The sequence below is a fragment of the Canis lupus genome, chromosome 9 (genome assembly GCF_011100685.1).
Source record: "Canis lupus familiaris isolate Mischka breed German Shepherd chromosome 9, alternate assembly UU_Cfam_GSD_1.0, whole genome shotgun sequence".
Lineage (NCBI taxonomy): Eukaryota > Metazoa > Chordata > Mammalia > Carnivora > Canidae > Canis > Canis lupus.
In genome coordinates this window covers 15,366,957-15,388,528 of record NC_049230.1, presented here as the reverse complement: position 1 = coordinate 15,388,528, position 21,572 = coordinate 15,366,957, and the positions used below count along the sequence as shown (strand labels likewise).

Sequence of the window (21,572 nt, the reverse complement as noted above, 5' to 3'; positions counted from 1 at the left end):
AGATCTGTTCCTGGTGCTGCACTTCTGCCCGGCTCCGCCCCCTCGGAGTCAGGGCCCGCCCCTGCCCCGTCGGGTCGGTGAGAAGTTGCCCCCGCCCCGCGAACCCCGCCCCGCCGCCGCGCGGCTTCTTTCAGCACCGCGGCGCGGACAGCTCCGGGGCGGGCGCCTGGGGAGTGAGGCGCTCGCCGAGCGGCCGGCCTGGGAAGGCGGTGCAGGGCCGCGGGGGTCGGCGCAGGCGGGCAGCAGGGGCGCGGGGCCCCGCGGCCCTCCCCGGGGGCGGCGCCCACCCGGGACCGGACGCCGCTGAGCCCGAGGGCAAGCGGAGAAGCAGGGAGCCGGGGCCCTGGTGGCTCCGGGAGGAGGCTGCCGCCGAAAGATGCCTGTCCGCAGGGGCCACGTCGCGCCCCAAAACACGTACCTGGACACCATCATCCGCAAGTTCGAAGGCCAGAGTGAGTGTGTGCGTTGAGGTGGGGGCCGATCTGAATTCCTGGTCCGGTGGCAGGAGTGGAGGAGACAGACCCTTTTACTTACTTCGAATGGATCAGCGTGGGTCGGGGTCGGGGGTACTGATGAATGCAAAATCCTTCGCTTTAATGTCCCCGGACACCTTCTGTTCCAGCAAGCCCCACTTACCTCAAATGCCACGCTCTCTGCTGGAGCAGCAGAAGCAGTGTACTCCCCTCCTCCCCTGAGTTGATTTCTTGGTACCCCAAGGGCTTATCCCCCCTTCTATCGCTGTCTTGCTTCCTCCTCCTGAACACCCGCCCCCCATTTCCTCCAGAGATTTCCTTGATCCCTTGTTTTCACTGCCTGACCCTAGCCACTCTAATTTTTCTAGGAGCTCTCACCAGGCCTGGGCCCCATCTGATCACATCCTGGCTCCCTCTTCCTGACTCCCTGCACTGACTCCAGGAAGCCTTGGGCCTCCTTCCCAATTCACTAACCCCATTGCTGCCCTGGTCTTCCCACGACTCTCAGGCCTGACTCCTCCTCCTACACATTTCTGGTCATTGTTCTGATCTCCCATTCTAACCATTACTCTCATTACTTTCAGGAGTCCCATAACCTTCCCCCATCACCCTGGCCTTCTAGGTCCCCCCACCCCCATCAGACCTCACTTCTCTCCCTCATTCTAGTTATTGCTCTGCTCCCCCATCTAGACACCCCTCACTGCTGCCAAGAATCCCTATGATCTTTCCACCCCTCATTGCCCAGTCTTGGTTGCCATGGGCTTCCCACATCCCACCCCAGGTCGGAAGTTCCTGATTGCCAATGCGCAGATGGAGAACTGCGCCATCATTTACTGCAACGACGGCTTCTGTGAACTCTTCGGCTACTCCCGAGTGGAGGTGATGCAGCGACCCTGCACCTGCGACTTCCTCACAGGCCCCAATACCCCACGCAGTGCCATGTCCCGCCTAGCGCAGGCCCTGCTGGGGACAGAGGAGTGCAAGGTGGACATCCTCTACTACCGCAAGGATGGTGAGGCTCCCTCAGACTACTGGTTCTACAGGACCTACTCAGTCCCTGTCTTGTACAGCCAGAGTAGCCCTCAGGAGGGCGCTGTCCCAAGGGCCAGAGGCCCTGACAAATCCTGTTCCTCTCCGCTCCTCAGTTTCCTCATCTGCAAGGGGGGACGTGGGGGGAGCAGTTGGCATTGAAGTCAGTGAGGTCCTTTCCTGAAGCTGGGGACCAGGCTGACTCACCAACTGATCCTTACCCTAGGCAGGGCCTCCACCATCCCTCCCCCATGTTCCCAGTCTCCTGGCTACCCACTCTGTCACTGTCAGCCCCAGCTGTCAGGCAGCTGGAATGAAAATTAACCTTTCCTCATCTCCATCTGCTCTGGGGATTAGGGGAGGCGTCACCCCCTCAATGCCTCTGTGGGCAGGCCAAGCTCAGTGGCTGCTGGCTAGGAAATAGGAGTGGACCTGGCTCACCCAAGCCTCAGATCCTTGGGGAGATAGACTCTGGAGTTTGCCCTTACCCAGAGGTTCATGCAGTTTGGTATGTCACTGCCAGCCCACGTTTATGGCAAGCAGAACAGAAGCATAGGGCAGGGGCTAAGGACAGAGCTCTTTGGCCCTTTAAGACCTTCCCCCTAGGACCTCAGAGTCTCCACAGTGGGTGGGAGGGAGGGGAGAGATGAGTGGGAACCAGGATTCTGAAAGTCCCTTTGAAATCACTTAATGGCCCCCCCAATCTGGTTCTGCATCAGAATTACCTGGGGCGTATTTTCCAAAACACACCTTCCCTAGAGAGAGGCTGACTCAGAGGTGTGAGTTGAAACCAAAGCAGGTGCATTTGGAGAAATCTCCCTGGCGGTTCTGATGTTGTGCCAAGTTTAGGAACCACTGGCTTAGATAAATCCCTTCATTTCATGGATGAAGAAACCAAGGCCCAAGAAAAGGGAGAGACTTGTCCAAGATCCTACTGCTGGGGTCCAACTTGGGGCCAGAACCCAAGTCTCAGGATTCTTTCAAGATATTTGTTTGGAGTAATCCTAAGAGGGGAGATGACCCCAACTGCCTCTGTTCAGAGGCGGCCTTTCTGGAAAAGGCAGGGATGAGAGTCATCTGAGTAAGTGACAGATGAAAGGTAGGCTCCTTTGGATTGGGACTGAGGGGTACCGAGAACCTGGGGCCTAGGGGGCTGGGGCATGTGCGGGACATGGATGGGTATGTGTGTGTCCTGTTTGTGTTTCAGGGCTTCTAGAGTGCTTCATGGGTGGGTCCTGGCTGTCCCCTGGCTGTCTCCTGCTGCTTCCAACCAAGCAGATGCAGGGCTAGTGATTAGGGGACTAGGAAGAATTAGGCTTAGTTTGGCAGCACTCACAGGGTTAATGAAGTCAGAATATTTTTAAAAGCTGTGACCTCACCTCCTCACATCATTGCAGGGAGGAGGTGGCAGTCAGAAGAGTGAGAAGGGTTCCCTAGGAATAGGATGGGATAGCAGGAAATGGGGGGGGGGGCGGCGGCAGGAATAACAGATCCTTTTCTTTGACCCCAGAGCTCTACCTGGGCCCCAGAAGGGTTTGGACTGATATCAGGCTCCTAAAGATGTCAGATCAGGTCTTTTAGGGTCTCCTCAGCACTTTGCATGTGCCCTGGGCTGGGGCCAGAGATCAAGACCGGGCCTTGGCCCTCTGAGATGAGGATTCAGATCTTCAGAATTTTGCTGGGGTCCTCCGACTATCAGAAGAGACTCCAGGACCTAATCTTGGATGCTGGCTCTGGGTATAAAAGGAAAATTATCACATATCTGATACCCCCAAATCCCAGTCTATGCCACCCAAACCTAAGCCCTTCTCTGTCCTGTTACCTATCTACCTACATGAGACCTACCGGAGATTGGCCTGAAACCTAGAAAAGAGAGCTTCTTGCCCTACATTGCTCTAAGGAAAGGATGTGGTGCTCAGATAGTTTATGTTCACCTTATGGTCCACTCTGACCACATGATTCTTTTTTTTTTTTTTTTTAAATCATATGCACATCTTTTAATCTTCCTGGCAGGCATCCTAATGGTGATTTCTTCCCCTCTTCAGTCAATGCCCCCTCTCACCCCCTCCCCTGATTCCAGGGAGGTAGAAAAGTGTCCTAAACAGAACTCTAGCTGGTTTGTTTATAATCCTCTTTTACTCTAAAAGGGTAATCCACTGACAGTTTTCCAAGTCAAAATGAAAGGTCTGTGTTCATGTATCTCCACATTATATAGCAACACAAAGTTGGATTCAAAGAAGCCAGGGCACTTGGCAAAAATTGCCCCCGTGAGATAGGACTCAGAGACCCCTGAGAACCTGGCTTTTCCTCCATCTGCCTTTACTAAGGAAAGTAAGAATCTAGCAGATAAGGCGGAATGGGGATGTTCATAAGACTAGAACTAATGAGAGCCTGGAGGGAGGGATGAGAGCACTCACATCTCCCCTACCTCCATGCCTGCCCCCGCTGAGCACCTGCCAGAGAAGCCTACGCCTGCCTGCCTTTGTTGGGCCCTCTTGTCTAATGACTCCAAAACCAGAGAGTCTCCTAATCTCCAAGCCACACTAGAGGATGCCTGGGCTCCTCCAGTCCTCAGCTCTGGAGGAGGAGGACAGGGTAAGGACCGAGGTCAGAGGCTCCAGTGTTTCCCCGCATACTCCCACATGAATGCAGAAGCACCAAGCAGGAGGCCACCCTCCCCTGCTACCCTTTTAGTGGCAGCTTTCTTCTGAAGCATCAGCTTCTCCCTGAGGGCTCACTGCAACCCTTGTATGGGATGGGCATAGAGAGATGGGGGTGATAGATAACAAGGAGGCTTTGCAGAGGAGAGCAAGGGCGGGGCAGGAGGTAAGAACAATGGGACACTGAAGAAAAGAGCACATCCAAGAGGCAGAGAAGAGCGGAGAGAAGGGCTGCATCTCAGGGAGCAGACAAATCTGCTGGGGTCCTCCGGTCAGAGAAGAGGTAAGCACTGGGAGGAGCCCCTGGAAGGGAGAAAAGGCAGAGACTGTGGACCCCCCACCCTCCAGCAATGGGGCAAGAGCACAGGGACACAGCCACTCCTGGACACAACCTGGGGTGACACATTCACCTACTTCTGGTTGCCCAGACGCAGTCACTTGTGAGCAAGGACAGCCGAGGGATATGGAAAAAGAATGCTCTGAACTCATCCAAATCCTCATAGCCTCCTGTCCGCCCACCCTACAGGCAGCAAGAATGAAGTTTGGGCACAGGGTGTCATGCATAGCTCCCCTCCAGCCCTCACTGCTATGATGGATCTTTGTTCCCAGCCTCAGTTTTCCAAAGATAGCAACAGTGGATGGGTCCAGCCACTTGAACTCTGGGCCTTGACTGTTCCCAACAGTACTGAGAGCCTGAAGGCCCTGCCGCTCTGCCCAGCTCTCCCCTCACTGTCCCCTCCACCAGGCCAGGTCTCTTAGTGCCAGAGAGTGAAGAGAGAGGCTGGCTTTGGAGGGAACGTTTTGGACCACTGGCTAACAAGACTTCCTGGCTAGGTCCCAGAGTCCAAGCCTCCCCACATCCTGGGCTGACAAGAATGCCAGGCTGTGGTCTGGGAGGCTGAGCCTATAGCATTGTGAGCCCAGGACTGGTCACAGAAGCAGGCGGGTGGCCTCTCCTCGGTGTGGATGTCTCCCCCGGGACCCAGTGCAACAGCTGGCAGATGGCTGCCTGGTGCCTGGGAGTCCGGGAATCTGATCCAGGAGATTCCTGTTCCCAGGGAAGAAAGTGGGAGGGAGGATGGGGGCAGCTCAGTTGCACCCCAGCACTGAAGGTGTGAGGAGGCACTTTGGGGAAAGCAGGATCCTAATGGACCCCAAAGTAGCAAGGCTCCTGCCAACCAGCCTCGCCCCCACTCACATTTACACATTCTTTCATGTACTCAATTAACAAAAGCCACCTGGGATAGGTGCTGGACTCACAAATGAGACAGACACAAACCTGCCCTCAGGAAGGGGCAGCTCTGCCTTCTGATTTGCATATTTACTTGAGGCCCCTCCCCCTTAGCATCCTGCCCTTTGGGCCCCATAACACACCAACAGCTTGAGCAGAGAGACAAGGGACCACTGGGTACCTTGGAGACAGGGCTCATGGGACATCCACCCACCCACTCAGTCCATAGGGCTGGGCTCTGGGGGGCATGTGGCTGTCTTAGCTTTGATTTGTCCCACTTGCCTATGTGGGGGAGATCCCTGAAGCCAAGAAGGAAGAACATAAAGCCAACATCTAGGTCTAACCTGTCCAAGAGGGTGTGAGAGTGGCAGGAGGGGGCTGCCCTGTCATCACCCTGCTGTCTCATTCCCTCTCCAGACCCCAGGGTATTGCCCTGCCTGCCTTCCAGTCCCAACACTTCTGACCTTCGAGGCCTGGGGCAGCAGCCTGGCCTTCACGCTGGTGTCCTTCTCATCCTGGACCATTCCCTTCTCACCCAGCTGTTATGTGCTGAGTACCCAGTGAGCCCCACTCCATGTCCCCTTCCAGCCCCAACCAGGCAGTTTCTTAGAACCCCAGGCTCTAGAGAATGGGGGTCTATGTTTGCCTCCCTCCCCGAGGATCCATTGGACACCAACCATGGATCTTTGAGGCCTCAAGAGTCAACTGGTTCCATGCGCAGCACTTAGTGTGTTCTCAATGAGTTTCTTCCAGCATTGGGGGAGTGGGGCATTTTTGTGGGAAGGGAATATGGGAACTGAACCCAGGGCTAGCCAGAGCTACATGGGAGTAGAATGCCCGGCCTCACCTCCCCACTTAATCCATCCCATCTGCTCAGCTTTAATCACAGCAGAAGCAAACCTCAAGGTTAAACCCTGAGCTGAGGGCTGAGTGTGGACTTGGGCCCGATGCTACATTATCTCCTAATGAGCAGCTAAGCTGCTCTGCCCTGTGGGTGGGACACCTGCTGAGCAGCATCACCAACCCCCTGCCCAGTAGTCCAGGCCTCCTCACCCCATAGCTGTCTTTCACTTGACCTCAACCCAGCCCCCTCCCTGGCTTCCCTTGGCCATGTTTCTACAGGAGAGGATCCCTTCTGTGATCCCTCCCAATGGTGTTTGCAGCCTCCAGCTTCCGCTGCCTAGTGGACGTGGTGCCTGTGAAGAATGAAGATGGGGCTGTTATCATGTTCATCCTCAACTTTGAAGACCTGGCCCAGCTCCTGGCCAAGAGTGAGCGCCGCAGCCTGTCCCAGTGCCTGCTGTCCCAGAGATTCCTGGGCTCTGGTGAGGTGGGGTGCAGGTGGTGGTGGGGATGAGTGGGGGGACCAGATGAGGCAGCTGGTCCCCTGGCCCTGGCTGTTCTGACCCTGGGACTGGTTTCAGAGGGCTCTCATGGCAGGTCGAGTGCACAGAGGCCTGGCACAGGCAGGGTCAAGTACAGGACCATTGGCCAGATTCCACAGTTCACACTCAACTTCGTGGAGTTCAACCTGGAGAAACATCGCTCCGGCTCAACCACAGAGATAGAGATCATTGCACCACACAAGGTAGTGGAGCGGACCCAGAATGTCACCGAGAAGGTCACCCAGGTATGGACTGCAGGGCAGGGTGGGCGGGGCTGTGCTGGGCCTGGAGGGTCCCTTCTCAGGCCTGGGGCTGGAGGTGGCAAAGGCAGTCAGCTTGTCCAGCCCCCGGTGTCTGGTCTGAGCTCCGGGCTTCCTGTCCTGCTGAAGTCTGATTCTCTAGACCTAAAGGCTTACCCTGGGGTCTCCACCCTGATGGTAGAGCCAGGGGAGGTTGGTGTCAACAGAGCCTGGGAATAGTGCCACATCCTAGGTCTGGAGGCGTCTGGGATGGGGGAACACACAGGCTACCACGAGGGCCTGTTCAAGCCTCTGCCAGTCACAGAGAAGGAGAAGCAGAGAGAGGAGGTGGCAGGACCACACTGAGGGGAGATGAGGAGGAAGGATGGAGGGAGGCCCCCAGCCCTGCTTCTGACTCTTCTCCCCACCTCCCACCCCCCACCACACCACAGGATCCTCTTGCAAGCCAGGCAGAGGGGAGCTGGTCCTGGCATCTTCAGCTCTCTTTGAGCAACTTCCTGGGGATCATGCCCTGAATGCCTCCCTCCCCTTAAGCCCCTCCTTGGACAGCCCAAGGCAAACCTCCTTGGGTTTTCTGTTTCAGCTGACCCCAGTGTCCCCTCACATGGGGCCTGATGCCCCTGTCCCCCCAACCATTCTAGAGGGAAATGCAAGGTTCAAATGACCAGAGTCCTGCCACTGACTTGCTATATGACCTTGGACAAGTGATCTTATACCCTCTCTGGGCCCCAGGGCTCTCACATTAGGCATTAAGGTGGGGCTAGGCCAGGGCTGAGCAAGGAAGTACAGGTCATGGGGAGGGTGTGAGGGACTCCACCCAGCTTTCTCTGAAGATTTGCCTTCATGGGGGATGGGGGCCATTCTTCTTCCTCCATGCCTCCTTTCACTTGTGATGGAGCAAGTGGGATGGAAACTCCCAGTGACCCAGCCCCTCCCCAAACATGAGAACCCTGGAAAGCAAGTACCCCAGGCTGCAGGGCTGGGCCTTCAGAGGTCAGCAGGGTGGCCCAGTAGCCTGACTGCGGGAACTCCACCAGGACCACTCATCCCAGGGCCCTCAGGTTGACACAGGGGTGATGGGGACTGTTAGACTGGCAAGTGGCCCATGAAGACTGAGAGGTCTGGCTGGGGCCTATGGTCCCTGCTCTACCCAACCCACCTGGTCCTATCCTACTCCCGGCCCTGGCCAGTCTTGGCTTTGCTAGCTCACCCTAAATAGGCCCTAAGGTAGGAGAGGTGCCTGATAGAGCTTAGAGCAGAAAGCTGTATGAGCCCAGAGTAGGGCAGTCACCCTTACTTCAACCAGGGCTCCAAGGGCTGGAACCTCACATCTGAGTTCCTACATCCTGAGAACCCTGCAGCTCTGGGCAACACTGGCAAGGGTCCTCATGCTGACTTCAGAGGCAATGGGAAACCGTGGAGGTCTGCGTGGTGGGGGAGATGGCACCCCTGTCTGGGGGGTCCTGGGGAGGTGGACATCCTCTTCTTATCTACCCCCAACCCTCTGAATTCCTACCTCCTCCCCTCTCAAGCCCTATGATTTGCTATTCCAACTTGGTGTGTTTTTTTTTTTTTTTTTTTAAAGATTTTATTTATTTAGGAGAGAGAGAGAGAGAGAGAGAGAGCTGGGAGGAGCAGCAGAGGGAGAGAGAGAAGCAGACTCCCCGCTGAGCAGGGAGCCCAATTCGGGGCCTGGATCCCAGGAGCCTAGGATCATTACCTGAGCCAAAAGCAGATGCCTAACCGACTGAGCAACCCAGGAGCCCCCATCTTGGTGTCTCTTGAGCAACCAGGGAAGGAGAGGAGTAGCTATGACAACTCAAGCTCTCATGACTCATTCAGCTCTGTTGGCTGAGGTCACTGCCTTGAGTTGAGCCCCAATGTGGACTAAGTGCTGGGCATATAAGATGGCCTGTTGTTCAGTGGAGAATAACTGTGTTCAGGGGTGTTTACAGGGGACAGGGAGAAAAATCAAGAAAGAGGGTCAGAAGAGGCTTCCTGAGAGGCAGAATAGAAGCTGAGGCCTGAAGGCAGAGTAGGGACTCACTGTAGGGTGGAGATACTGTGACCCCTTCTAGGTGTTTAGATGGCTGATTAGGGACCCACAAGGTGAAACCAGCCCTTTAATGGATCTTATCTGTTAATGGATTTGGTTTTCAAGGTCAGAACCTTATATTGCAGATTTTCTTGAACCAGGGCCATCTGCCCAGGCCAATCCAGTGGTGGTGGTAGGGTCAGCTGGCCACCCCTCAGGCTCCATCTTTGTTGGGGCAGTGCTTGACATAGGATGAGTCAGGAGGAGGATTTACCATAGAGTAACACGTGCCATTGAGATGCACCACGGCATTTAATCATCTTTTTATGGAGTTGCTTGTCCTTTGTTATTCATTCTGCATGAGGCTTAGAGAGGTCGTAAAATTAGCCCCAAGACAGACATATTGCAACATCAGAACTGGGATCAACCGGGAAGGTCTGGCTGGCTTAAAACACATGCCCTTCTTGATGCCCCGGCTGTTTCTTGTGTTGGGTAGCTGGCCAGAGCCTGGGAGTATTGGGCTGAGCCTGGGGATCCTATGTTGGCCATAGTCTTGGAGGCAAGAGTGGGAGGGGCAGAGCAAAGCGGGCTCAGCTGACAGTAATGAGCAAAGCACCCTTGTACATGTGCAAAATAGTCGGGGCTCTGTTGTGCCCAGGATGTATCAAGGACTCAAATTAGCTACATGCCTCCAAGTTTGACTCTTCCCATGGAAGGCTCTGTGAATCAGCCCCAAGGAGGCCCCTCACTGGTCTAGACTCCACAGGGCCTTCAGAAATGAAGAGGTTATTCTGGGAATGACTTGTTCCCACCAGAAATCCTGACCATGGGGAACCAAGCCCACCGGAAAGGACCAAACCACCAGCTACCCCCTCATCTAGGTTCTTCAAATAACCCCGAGCCTAGTCCTCCCCTGGCCTCCCCACCTTCCTCCCCCAGCCCTGTCTTAACTCCAGGTTGGTCCTGTTTGTGAGGGAGTTGGGGAGCTTCCAACCTGGGATCACCCTTCATCCTATAGCCCACCTCCTCTCTGCACTTCCTCCCAACACACCTATCCCCTTATGAATTTGCCCCATACACGCTCTACCCCAACTCTGCTTCATTCCCTCTGTCCCCACAGCCCCCTTCCCAGGCCTCACCCCAAAGCCTTCATCCCTCCCAATCGGTTTCACTAGTGATGGACACCCTGCTGACTGCCCTGTGGCCCCCACCCCCAGGTTCTGTCCCTGGGCGCCGATGTGCTGCCGGAGTACAAGCTGCAGGCACCACGCATCCACCGGGGGACCCTCCTGCACTATAGCCCCTTCAAGGCCGTGTGGGACTGGCTCATCCTGCTGCTGGTCATCTACACGGCCATCTTCACACCCTACTCGGCTGCCTTCCTACTCAGTGACCAGGACGAGTCTCAACGCGTGGACTGCGGCTACACCTGTAGTCCACTCACCGTGGTGGACCTCATCGTGGACATCATGTTCGTTGTGGACATTGTCATCAACTTCCGCACCACCTATGTCAACACCAATGATGAGGTGGTCAGCCACCCTCGCCGCATTGCCGTCCACTACTTCAAGGGCTGGTTCCTCATTGACATGGTGGCCGCCATCCCCTTTGACCTGCTCATCTTCCGCACTGGCTCTGATGAGGTGAGCAAACCCTCAGGCCAGCTGCTGTGGCCATCCCCTGTGCGCCAGCCTGGGGCCTCCCAGCCCCACAGTCCTGCGTGCAGAGAGCACCTGGCTTTGCATACCTTTGCCAAAGCATGTGGGGGGCCTCAAACATGTGCCATCTCCCAGCCCTGGAGAAGGACCAGCCAAGGCTGTGCCCTAGACCCTATGATCCAGAATTCTGACCCCTCTGGGATGGGCACGCCTATAGTCCCAGCCCCTTGTGCTGGCTTCTAAAGCTCACTTACCCTGGAGTTGCGAAGGGAATCCATAGACTGCTTCTGCAAGGCAGCCTGCCACCCCCTGCCACCCCCAGACCCTCCATTATGCCCACTCACTCCCCACAGCTGACATGAAGGCATTTTCAGACTCTTCTCATAGCTTCTAATCCCACTGAGTCCTTTTGCCCACGTCCTTGGGATCAGCTTTCAAATCAGCTCTGCCTTCTGTGCTCCAGCCACCCCCTCAATAGCCTATCCAGCGGGCAGTGTCCATCTGACTCCCATGCCCGCCCACTTCCAGCCAATCTATCTCCGTTCTCTCCACTTCTGCTGCCCTTGGCTGAGCACTGAGGAGCCTTCTTAACCACCTCTGCCCCACCCCTGCACCTGCCAGCCTCACCCCTCCACACAGAAGCCAAGACCAGCTTCAGATAATCTGACACTGTAGAACTTCAGTGGCTCCCCAGTGGCTTGAAATAAAAGCCAAGCTCTTTTTGGGCCTCAAGGTCCATAGGAGCAGCCCCTGCGCACCCACCTTCCAGGCTCATTTCTCACCACCATCTTCCACTCTGTGCTCCAGGCAGCAGCACCACACTTGGTTTCCCACATGGGCTGTGCTATTTCACACCTCCACACCTGGTTTGGCTCACTCTACTCCTGTGCCTAGAATGCCTTTCTCTCTCCCTCCTGAGGCCTGCAGACTCAGCCTCATCTCTCAAGATTCAACTCATGTGTCACCTTCGCTATGAAGCCTCCCCTGCCCTGCACCGCTGAATGGACCTCCCTTTTCTCTGCGCTCCCCTGGACTTCTGTCCTCACAACCATAACACTGTTTTGAGCTTTAGGCTGAGAATTCCTTAACATCCTGCCCTGGGCTGCACTGTGCTGTGCCAAGAGCCCAGAGCAGCTGCTCTATAAGTGTTTGTTGAATGACTGTGTGACCATATGCACAAGTGAACAAATGTGGTCCTAAGGGCAGCCTTTCCAGGGCTGACTTTTGGCCCCATGGTCCCCTCCCTGCCCCTTCAGACCACAACCCTGATTGGGCTGCTGAAAACGGCAAGGCTGCTGAGGCTGGTGCGTGTGGCAAGGAAGCTGGACCGCTACTCTGAGTACGGGGCGGCTGTACTTTTCCTGCTCATGTGCACCTTTGCACTCATTGCACACTGGCTGGCCTGCATCTGGTATGCCATCGGCAATGTGGAGCGGCCCTACCTGGAGCCCAAGATCGGCTGGCTGGACAGCCTGGGCGCACAGCTTGGCAAGCGCTACAATGGCAGCGACCCAGCCTCTGGCCCCTCGGTGCAGGACAAGTATGTCACGGCCCTCTACTTCACCTTCAGCAGCCTTACCAGTGTGGGTTTCGGCAACGTCTCCCCCAACACCAACTCTGAGAAGGTCTTCTCTATCTGTGTCATGCTCATCGGCTGTAAGTGCCCAGACCTTACCTATGGCATTCAATTTTTAGTTTCATAGTGAGACATAACACAGTAACATTGTGTGTGATGGGGAAATACCAAGCAGGCAGCACAATGAAATTTTGCATATGTACACCCACTATACACAGAATTTACCATACTTACAACCCTTGCTATGTGCCAGGCACCAGGGCCAGCTACATTATTTGCAGGGCCCAGTACAAAATGAAAATATGAGACCATTATTTTTAAAGTCTTAAAGATTTCAAGAATGGTGACTTCAGAGCCAGGAATCAAGCATGGGACCCTTCTTAGCACCCGGGAAGCTGGCCCCTGCCAGGCACTTTTGTAATTGCTTGTCCAATGTGCACACTTCATTTTCATCACTATCCTATGGGTGCCATATTACAAGCCCAGTTTACAGACCAAGAGACTGAAGATCCTAACTTGCCAGGGATTACATAGAGACCCAATTTTATCGCAGGGGACCAGCTCCCCTGGCTATGTGTGCTCCCAGGCCCTGCACCGTGCTGCCTACTTCCCAAGACACCTCGTCTAGCAACACAAGAGTCAGTGTGGAATTTTACACATAGATTAAGTTGTCATGTTCAGGGTATTTAGAGATGTGAAAGCCCAGAGAAACAAAAACAAGAAAAAAAAAACGGGTGAAAACAGACCCAGAGTTTTCCCTTTATTATACTTTTTTTTTTTTTTTTTTTTTTTTACAACTTGAAGGACAAAACAAATCTGTACTAAAAAAAATCATTGCCCTAGTTCTCAGGAGTCTGGCCTCTGGGCCCAGGAAGGTGCCAAGAGACACAGGACAGAGGGAAGGAGGGCAGGAAGCCCAGAGGCTTTTGTCCCTCGTGTGCCCTGGTGCTGTTCTGGGCACTCTGACTTGGCCCTGGACAGCGGGGCCCCTGATCAGAGAGGGCTCCCAGGGAGAAGGATGTCTGGAGCAGGCCCTGGGGTGCTATGGCCTGGTGGGGCTGTGGAGGAGCTCACTACCAGCACCCCATGCACGGCCCCTCGGCTTCCTCACCCCAGCCCTCATGTACGCCAGCATCTTTGGCAACGTGTCCGCCATCATCCAGCGCCTGTACTCCGGCACTGCCCGCTACCACACGCAGATGCTGCGTGTCAAGGAGTTCATCCGCTTCCATCAGATTCCAAACCCCCTGCGGCAGCGCCTGGAAGAGTACTTCCAGCATGCCTGGTCCTACACCAACGGCATTGACATGAACGCGGTGAGCCCCTGGCGCCCTGCCTCGGGTGGGGAGGGCGGTCCAGCTCAAGTCCCAGCTCCGGCCGAATGCCCCGGGGGAGGCCGAGGTCCGGCGGGCACAGGGCACCCCCAGACCCCTCCCCACCCGTTCCTCCAGCCTCCCGCTGGACGCGGCCGCCCCCTCGCAGGTGCTGAAGGGCTTCCCCGAGTGCCTGCAGGCCGACATCTGCCTGCACCTGCACCGCGCGCTGCTGCAGCACTGCCCTGCCTTCCGCGGAGCCAGCAAGGGCTGCCTGCGCGCCCTGGCCGTCAAGTTCAAGACGACGCATGCACCGCCCGGGGACACGCTGGTGCACCTCGGCGACGTGCTCTCCACGCTCTACTTCATCTCCCGTGGCTCCATCGAGATCTTGCGCGACGACGTGGTCGTGGCCATCCTAGGTGGGTCTGGCAGGGAGGCCAGAGCAGGTATGGGTGAGTGTGATGGAAGTAGAGACGTCCTGCCTCGAGTACTCTGATCCAGATGATGGTGGCACCTTTTACGGGTCTGCCATGTGAGCATGCGCGGTGGAGAGCTTTATACCCAGCTGACGGAATCCTTAAACCCAACCATATGTTCCATTTTCCTGATAGGGAAGTAGAGGCTCAGAGAGGTCATGCTGACAAGTGGCCAAACAGGGATTCCAGGGCTACGTGTCAGACTCTGAGTCCGGGAAGGGTACTACCTTCTTCCACTCTTGGGGAGCTCAACAGTGAGAGGGCGAAAGTTTATCTTGGGTGGAGGGAGGACCCCAGTCTCATTCACCGCTGCTACAAGGACAGCTGGACACTTTGAAGGAAGGATATGAGCACTGGACAGGGGACAGATTTTGGGGCACACTCAGCCTCAGCTACTCACCAACCATGTGACCTTGGGCAGGTCACATCACCTCTCTGAGATGATTCTCATCTTCCTTGCCTTCTCCCTGTCTTTAGCCCACCCCAAGACCCTGATCAGGATGTCAGCCTCTTCTTCCTTTGGTCTCCATGGCTGGGCTCTCCTCCAACCCCAGTGTACAGAACCCCTCCAGTTCCTCTGTTCAGTACTCTCCCTTTGGCCTGGCCTTGGCTGCTGTTCACCAAACATAGGGCTCAGCTTTCTTTTCCTCACCCTATACCCTCACCTGAGCTGCCTTGTTGCTCCTGCAATCTTAGCCTAATCTATGCCTCAAGGAGCCCCAGAGTGTTGTCCTGGCCCCAATCTCTCCTTAGACCAGAATATTCCAATCCTTCTTGGGTATGGCCACCATATATTCCATACACAGACCAAACAACATGTCTCAGTCTGAAATCAGCATCTTTCCTCAAAAGCTGTTCCTTCAGAATCCCCATCACTGTGAACTGTCTGTTTCCAGGGCCAGAGATCTGGGAGTCAACCAAGGGAGCACCCTTCATGGGGAGACATGGGAAGATTTTGAACAGAAAAGGAATATGCACAGATGTGAATTTCAGGTCACTGGCAGAAGGCAGAAGCTGGAAGATTGGGGAGGGGGGTAGACCAGATGCAGGGACACAGGAAAGGAGCTCTTGACACCTCTCCAGGAAAGCCCCACAGAGGGCTGGAGCCAGGCAGGAATAAGGGGATGAATGTGGGACAGAGGGGTATTAATGAGGGGAACAGACAGGAGTCTATGGCTGCCTGGATGGTGGGACTGGGGGAGGAAAGGAGAAGGACACATGCTGCCATTCTGCTTGGAGCACTTGCCTGGCAGATCCTGGGCATCCTTTAAGGCTGAGCTCAAGCCATGCCCTCCTCTGTGAGACCTTCCCTCACTCTCAGCCTACCTTAGGACAAAATGAGAGGATTTCAGTTCTCTAACTGAAACTTAAATTGGACTAGCTTCTTAATTATTAAATATGCATCATCCTTCCCACGTGGATGGCATTTCTAAGTGGAAATGGACATTAGATAATAATCCTTCACCTACTGAATCACCATCATTTTACAATGCTGCCCAGATTTCGAGCTTATGGGTTTCCTATGTGACTCTGGTAAGTCCCTTCCCTCTCCAGGCCTCATTCCCCTCCTCCAGAGCAACCTTTGATCCTGTTCTCTTGGGCAACAGGTCTTGGCTTTCATCCATCATTGTCCATGCAAACCATTAGCACTCCTGGACTGAGGGGCTGCACTTTCCTGTGGGGAGTGGACATCAGGCAATCATGGTCCCTGGCACCCCAGCCCTGGGCTCCCTGTCTGCGCTCACTGTGCAGCACACAGCTATTTCTTCTGCTCTGATGGCCTTTCTCCTGGGGGCTGATCTCTCATTGTCATAACCCAGCCCCCACTTCATGTCCTCTGTAAGTCCCTCCTCCCTTCCTCCACCATCCCTGGTAGATTTAGCCTTCCCTGTTCCTTAGCTCCTTAGCTCTTGGTTCTCCCCTGTCCTACGGCTCTGTAGATCATCTGCAAACCAGCTGGTTGTTTAGGTGCCTGTCTTATGGAGCTTTGGGGCTCTTTGTGGGTGGGACAGCATCTTATTCTTTTTTTTTTTTTTTTTAGCATCTTATTCTATGTTAACATCCTGTGGCCAGCACAGTGGGCCTGACCCCAGGGGGGCCCGCTATCCTTGCCACATGCCCCAAGTATCACCAGCGTATGTCCACCCTGGGATATCCATCCCCCCCATTGCCTTGCATCAACCTGTCTGGTGCCTCTTACTATTTGAGGCTGTTTCTCCAGCATCACATCTGTTCCTCTGGACAGTCCAGTGTGGCAGGCAAGGCAGATATGGTTATACAGGTTATACCCATTTTAGAGATGAGGACACTGTGGTCCAGAGAGGGGAAGTCACTTCCCTTGGCTTCCTCTGCTAAGGCCATGCTGGTTACCTGGCCCCATAGCAGGGTGTGGGAACACAAAGAGACAGAAGCCTCAGGTCTTGCCTGGGGAGCAGTGGGGTGCTCTCACAGCACCATCAGGCTGAGGATCGAGAAGGAGATTGAGCTGGGAGCCTTTGGTGTCCCTTCCTGCCCATTGTCCCCTGGAATGGGGGGTGGGGGGCTAGACAGGAACAGTGCCAAAGAACATGGAAAATAAGAGGGGGGCAGATTCTGACAGAGGGTGGTCCTGAGAGGCCTACAGACTGGTGTGTGTGGGGGGACCCACATACTGGGACAGGTATGTGCTCCCTGCAGAGCTCAGAGAACAAAGGAAAGGCAGGTTTCACATCAAACCCCTCTACATCCCCAGCCAGCACACCAACCTTGACCCCAGAGCATGATCCCGAGCACCAAGCCCCAACCTGATGGGATCCCTGAAGTGGGGGAATTGGTGGTACAGGATCAAGGGGCCCTCAGGGAGGCTCTTCCAAGGAGACCTTGGAGCCAGACCCTGGAGAGACTTCCTGCTCCTCTGGCAGGAAAGAATGACATTTTTGGGGAGCCCATTAGCCTTCATGCCCAGCCGGGCAAGTCCAGCGCAGATGTGCGGGCCCTGACCTACTGTGACCTGCACAAGATCCAGCGAGCAGACCTGCTGGAGGTGCTGGATATGTACCCTGCGTTTGCAGACAGCTTCTGGAGTAAGCTGGAAGTCACCTTCAACCTGCGGGACGTGAGTCAGGGCTGGGTGGGCCAGGGAGGGGAATGGTCTTGGCCAGCTGGTAACAGCAATGGAGGCTGCTGAGCACCTGGCCTGCCTGGCCTGAGGGAACCCATTTGACCACCTTCCTTGCTCTCAAACCCATCCTGCATCCCACACCATAATTTCTTCTGTGTCTACACCATTATGGCCAACATAATGCTAAGGATGATGATTATCAAGTACCAACTCCACGCTGAGCACTGGGCTCTTTTACATGATCTCATTTAGTCTTCTCCTGGCACACGGTGTTATTTTTCCCACTTTCCAGATGGAGAAACTGAGTGTCAGAGAGGATGAGTAAATTAACCAAAGCCATACCTCCATATAGTAAGACAGACAGTCCAAAGGTTGGACCCAAGTTTGTGCGACTCCATAGCTGAGGCTTTTTCCACTCCATGGCACCAAGCTGGAAGGGGAGCAGTGTCTACCATCCAGGGGCTCACAGAGCCAGGTCCCAGGGGGTGCAAATAAGTGATAAAGCAGCCTCTCCTCTCAAGCTTATCACTCAGTGGAGGAGTTTATAACAACTCAGGGCAAATAAAGAGCCTAGTTAAATAACCAAGGAAGTCATGAGGAGGTGTGGGGAGACCAAATTTCTATGGAAACTGGAGTTACCAAGCAGTGGGACAGCCAGTACAAACTGGAAGAGCCCAGAAGGGACTGTATGGATGAGGCAGGGTGTGGAGGGGGGTGTCTGGAAACAGTTTGTGTGAAGGAGGGGGCAAGAAAGGGAGGACTGCAAGGAAGGCTTCTCCCCACCCCCCCACCTGTACCAAATCTTGCTACTCAAGGCTGCCTTTTCCAAGACCCATGTGGGGCGGGGGCAGGGCAGGGGGAGATCTGCACATCTCCAAGCCCCTGTTAATCTCCTGCCCACCCACACAGGAGACAACCTACAGGAAGCTGCCGGGAGCTTCAGGGGGAGCCCGGCCACCTGTTACCACTTTCTCACCTAGTTGTCTCAAGGGCCTTGGGGGTGGGGGTGAGGGACAGGGGAGAAAAAAGATGCCTCGTCCCAGCTTTGGTACCTATTACTTGATGCTCTTGTTCCCCACAAGGCAGGCGGGGGTTTCCAGTCATCACCCCGGCCAGCTCCAGGCAACCAAGACCACCAAGCCTTCTTCCTCAGTGACAACCAGTCAGGTAGGCAAAGCCAGCCCCCACCAGTGCCTGCCCTACCCCAGCCCGAAGCCCCTGCCCAGCCTCTACCTCTTTCAGGTCCTTCCCCGATCTGCCTCATCTTGGGAGAGGCCTCCTTAGCCCCGTGATGAGAGGCGAGGTGCTTTCTCTCCTAGGCTCAGTAATAGACACCCTTGTCTCCTTCCTGCCCCTGTGTACTCAGAGCCTGAGTGAGGGCTCTCCCCAGGGATAGGATACGGGCCAGCCCACTGGGGTTCCACATCAGAGCACCAGGGGATTGGCTGGGCTGCAGGCTCCTGGACAGTGAAGCCAGGGCTGGACTGTCTCCATCCATCTAGCATCCCCAAGCTGGAGCCCTAGCTCCCTTCCCAGGGCTACTGGGACTTTCTGGGACCTGGAAGGCAGACCTTTATGGGGATAGGACGTTATACTCCAGGGAGTCCAGGTAAAGAGATCCACTTTTCCCATCCTGTGTTCCCATGGCCAGTAGGGGAAGGGGATGCGCTCTGTCCAGGCCATGCCTGTGGATCCAGGTGGACCAAAGCTCAGGCTTTCTTTTCCCTCCTACAGCTGCAGCCCCTTCCCTGAGCATCTCAGATACATCTGGCCTCTGGCCTGAGTTGCTGCAGCAAGTGCCCCCAAGGCCAAGGCACAGCCCCCCAAACCCTCAGGGAGACCCAGACTGCTGGCCTCGGGAGCTAGGCTCCAGGCTAGAGCAGCTCCAGGCCCAGATGAATAGGTGAGTGTCCTGTGGGCCAGGGGTCCCAGCGGCTGCAAAGAGCAGACCCAGCAGTGGGCTAGCCACGGGTGCCCCCTCTTGGTGACTCAGGGACATCACTGGGTACCCTGTGGGTTTTAGAATGGCAAGCCCTTCTCTATGTCACTAAGACTAGTTCTTTGGATGGCTTGTCCTAACAAACCCCGGAATGGGCCAAGGAAGCCTTTTTGGAAGAGGGGCATAATGTGGTGCAGAAACAAATTCCAGGGACTCTTGGAAAGGGGGTGTGGCCCGTGGATGGCAGGGCTGTGGTGGTAGAGTGAGGGCTTGGGGCAGGATAGTCCTAGGCTCCAAATCTACCTCTGCAACTGACCAGCAAGAGTGTGGACAAGTTACTTAACTACTCTGAGCCTCCATTTGCCCTTTCATGAATTGGGGATAATCAGAATACCCATACCAAAGCTTCCTTATGAGGGCTAAATGAGTGTGCACAGTGTCTGGTCACTGTTATTATTGAAGTCCGGGATATGCTAAGGGAAATTTTGGCAGGGGCTGTGGATCACAGCAGGGAAATAACTTCTAGTAGCTCCCAGGCTATCATTCAATCCAGCAGGAATGGCATGCAGGCTACAAAATTGAGAGCTGCCCTCAGGACCTGAACTGTCCTCCCTTACCCTGATGCTGACTCTGACTCTGACCTTGACTGTGGGGCTCTGTCTGGCAGGTTGGAGTCCCGCATTTCCTCAGACCTCAGCCGCATCCTACAGCTCCTTCAGCAGCCCCCGCCCCCGGGTCACACTGGCTATATCCTGGGAGCCCCTACCTCCGATGACCTGACCTTGTTTCCTACAGCCTCAGCCACTCAGAGTCCAGGAACAAGGCTGCCCCAGGGCGGTCTGACTCCTGCCCAGGTGAGCAGATGAAGGGATCCCTGGGGGCTTTCCTGGAGGTAGCTGTGTGTCTGCCCCCACCCTGAACTTGGTTTCAATGTGGCATGAAGCCCAGGGCCCCTGGAGTCTGAGAGCAGCTGTGGCTTCTGTTGTCCTCCTTTATGTCATGACAAGCAGCCCTGACAGGTGGTGGCAAAGCCTGGACTGTGACCACAGACCCCACAGCTGGGGCAGGGGCAACAGGACACAGCTCCTGCCAGTTCCCATCTCTGAAGTTGGTGGCCTCTTCCTTTCTTGCCCCCCACCCCCATCCCCAGGTCCCAAGCTGTGGTGACTTGGACAAGTTTAGGCTGAAGCAAAGGAACTCCTCCTCCAGGGTGCCTACCCTGGTCACGGCCACAGACAAAATTCTCACACTATCCTCAGAACGGGAGCAGCCTGAAGGGATCCTGTCACCCCGAGCCTCACCTCTTCATCCCCTTGAGGTCCAGGGACTCATCTGTGCTTCCCGCTTTCCCTCCCTTCCTGAACACCTGGGCCCCGTCCCCAAGCAGCTGGAGTTCCAGAGACATAGCTCAGATCCTGGATTGACAGGGAGTTAGAACTATTGAAACCCCAAGAGAAAAGATACCATGAGGGGACTGAAGGTGGGTGAGAGTTAAGGATTTGGGGGAGGCAGACAGCTGCCAAATTGGCCTCTGAAAAGCATTCCCCTACCCTAGCTACAAACTGCCAACCCAAGTGACCCACAATGGCATGAGTGAAGAGGCTTGGGACTTTCCTAGACTCCTCTAGGGCTCTGTTTAGACAGTAGGCCTGGTGGAGGGTGGGTGAGACTTGGGGGTTGAGGTAGCTTACAGGCCAGAGGACTCTGCAAAGAAAGAAGTTTCCGATCTGTGTGAGAACCTTGCTCTCGGCTGGGTGCTATCACCATGTGGCTCAGAACTAGCCACCTCTTCATGGCCCAGCACCCAAGGTTAGTGAGATCTCCTGTCAAGAGACTTTGAACTGGCTGGGGATGAAAATGTCCTCTGTGGTGAACACATCAGGGCACAGAGCTCCAGCCCCCAGCCACTCTGCCCCTCATGGTTCTATAATAACCTTTGGGACTCTACCAAGCAGTGGAATATCTCACAGCTAATAAAGTCTGCACATTTCACGTTGGGCTGGGTGTGTTATTTACCTGAGGGTCATCAAGTCCTTGACTGTGCTGTGGTCTTCTTTAAGTCCCTCTTACAGGATTTGTGTGTTGTGGACCTGAAGGTACTCTGCTGGGCCCAGGAGCCCCAGGAGCATGGGGCTTTTAACCGGGCTGGGGTAAAGGGAAACGGAGAGGCTCTGTCTTAGTCACCATCAAGAATCATGACAAGAGCCAGCTTCCATAGTGCTCACCCTGTGCCAGGACCCTGCTGACAGCTCTGCAGATACGAGTTCACTAAGCCTCACCACAATCCTATGGGGTTCATATTGTTAGTTCCATCTTAGAGATGAGGGATCAGGAGAAGAGAGGCTAAGAAAGCATAAGGGGAACTTCTGGGGTGCTAGTACTGTTCTATTTTTTTTTTAAGATTTTATTTATTCATGAGAGACACAGAGAGAGA

At 55.1% G+C, this 21,572-nt stretch overlaps 1 protein-coding gene across 3 annotated transcripts; it reads left to right on the top strand.

The window, feature by feature from the left end:
- Positions 1-301: 301 nt before the first annotated feature.
- On the top strand, positions 302-21,130 carry KCNH6 (potassium voltage-gated channel subfamily H member 6). Of its 3 annotated transcripts, XM_038546919.1 has the most exons (13): positions 307-452; positions 1,255-1,485; positions 6,557-6,718; positions 6,818-7,023; positions 10,291-10,716; positions 11,988-12,387; positions 13,424-13,623; positions 13,790-14,042; positions 17,000-17,193; positions 18,282-18,366; positions 18,934-19,102; positions 19,806-19,992; positions 20,289-21,130. In XM_038546919.1, the coding sequence occupies exons 1-13, from the start codon at positions 377-379 to the stop codon at positions 20,571-20,573; spliced, it is 2,874 nt and encodes a 957-aa protein (XP_038402847.1). In that variant the 5' UTR covers positions 307-376; the 3' UTR covers positions 20,574-21,130. The 3 variants fall into 3 exon arrangements, with proteins under 3 accessions (XP_038402849.1, XP_038402847.1, XP_038402848.1); XM_038546920.1 differs by lacking the exons at positions 307-452; positions 1,255-1,485 and adding an exon at positions 4,308-4,445; XM_038546921.1 differs by lacking the exons at positions 19,806-19,992; positions 20,289-21,130 and having other exon boundaries at positions 302-452; positions 18,286-18,366; positions 18,934-19,090.
- The last annotated feature ends 442 nt before the right edge of the window (positions 21,131-21,572 follow it).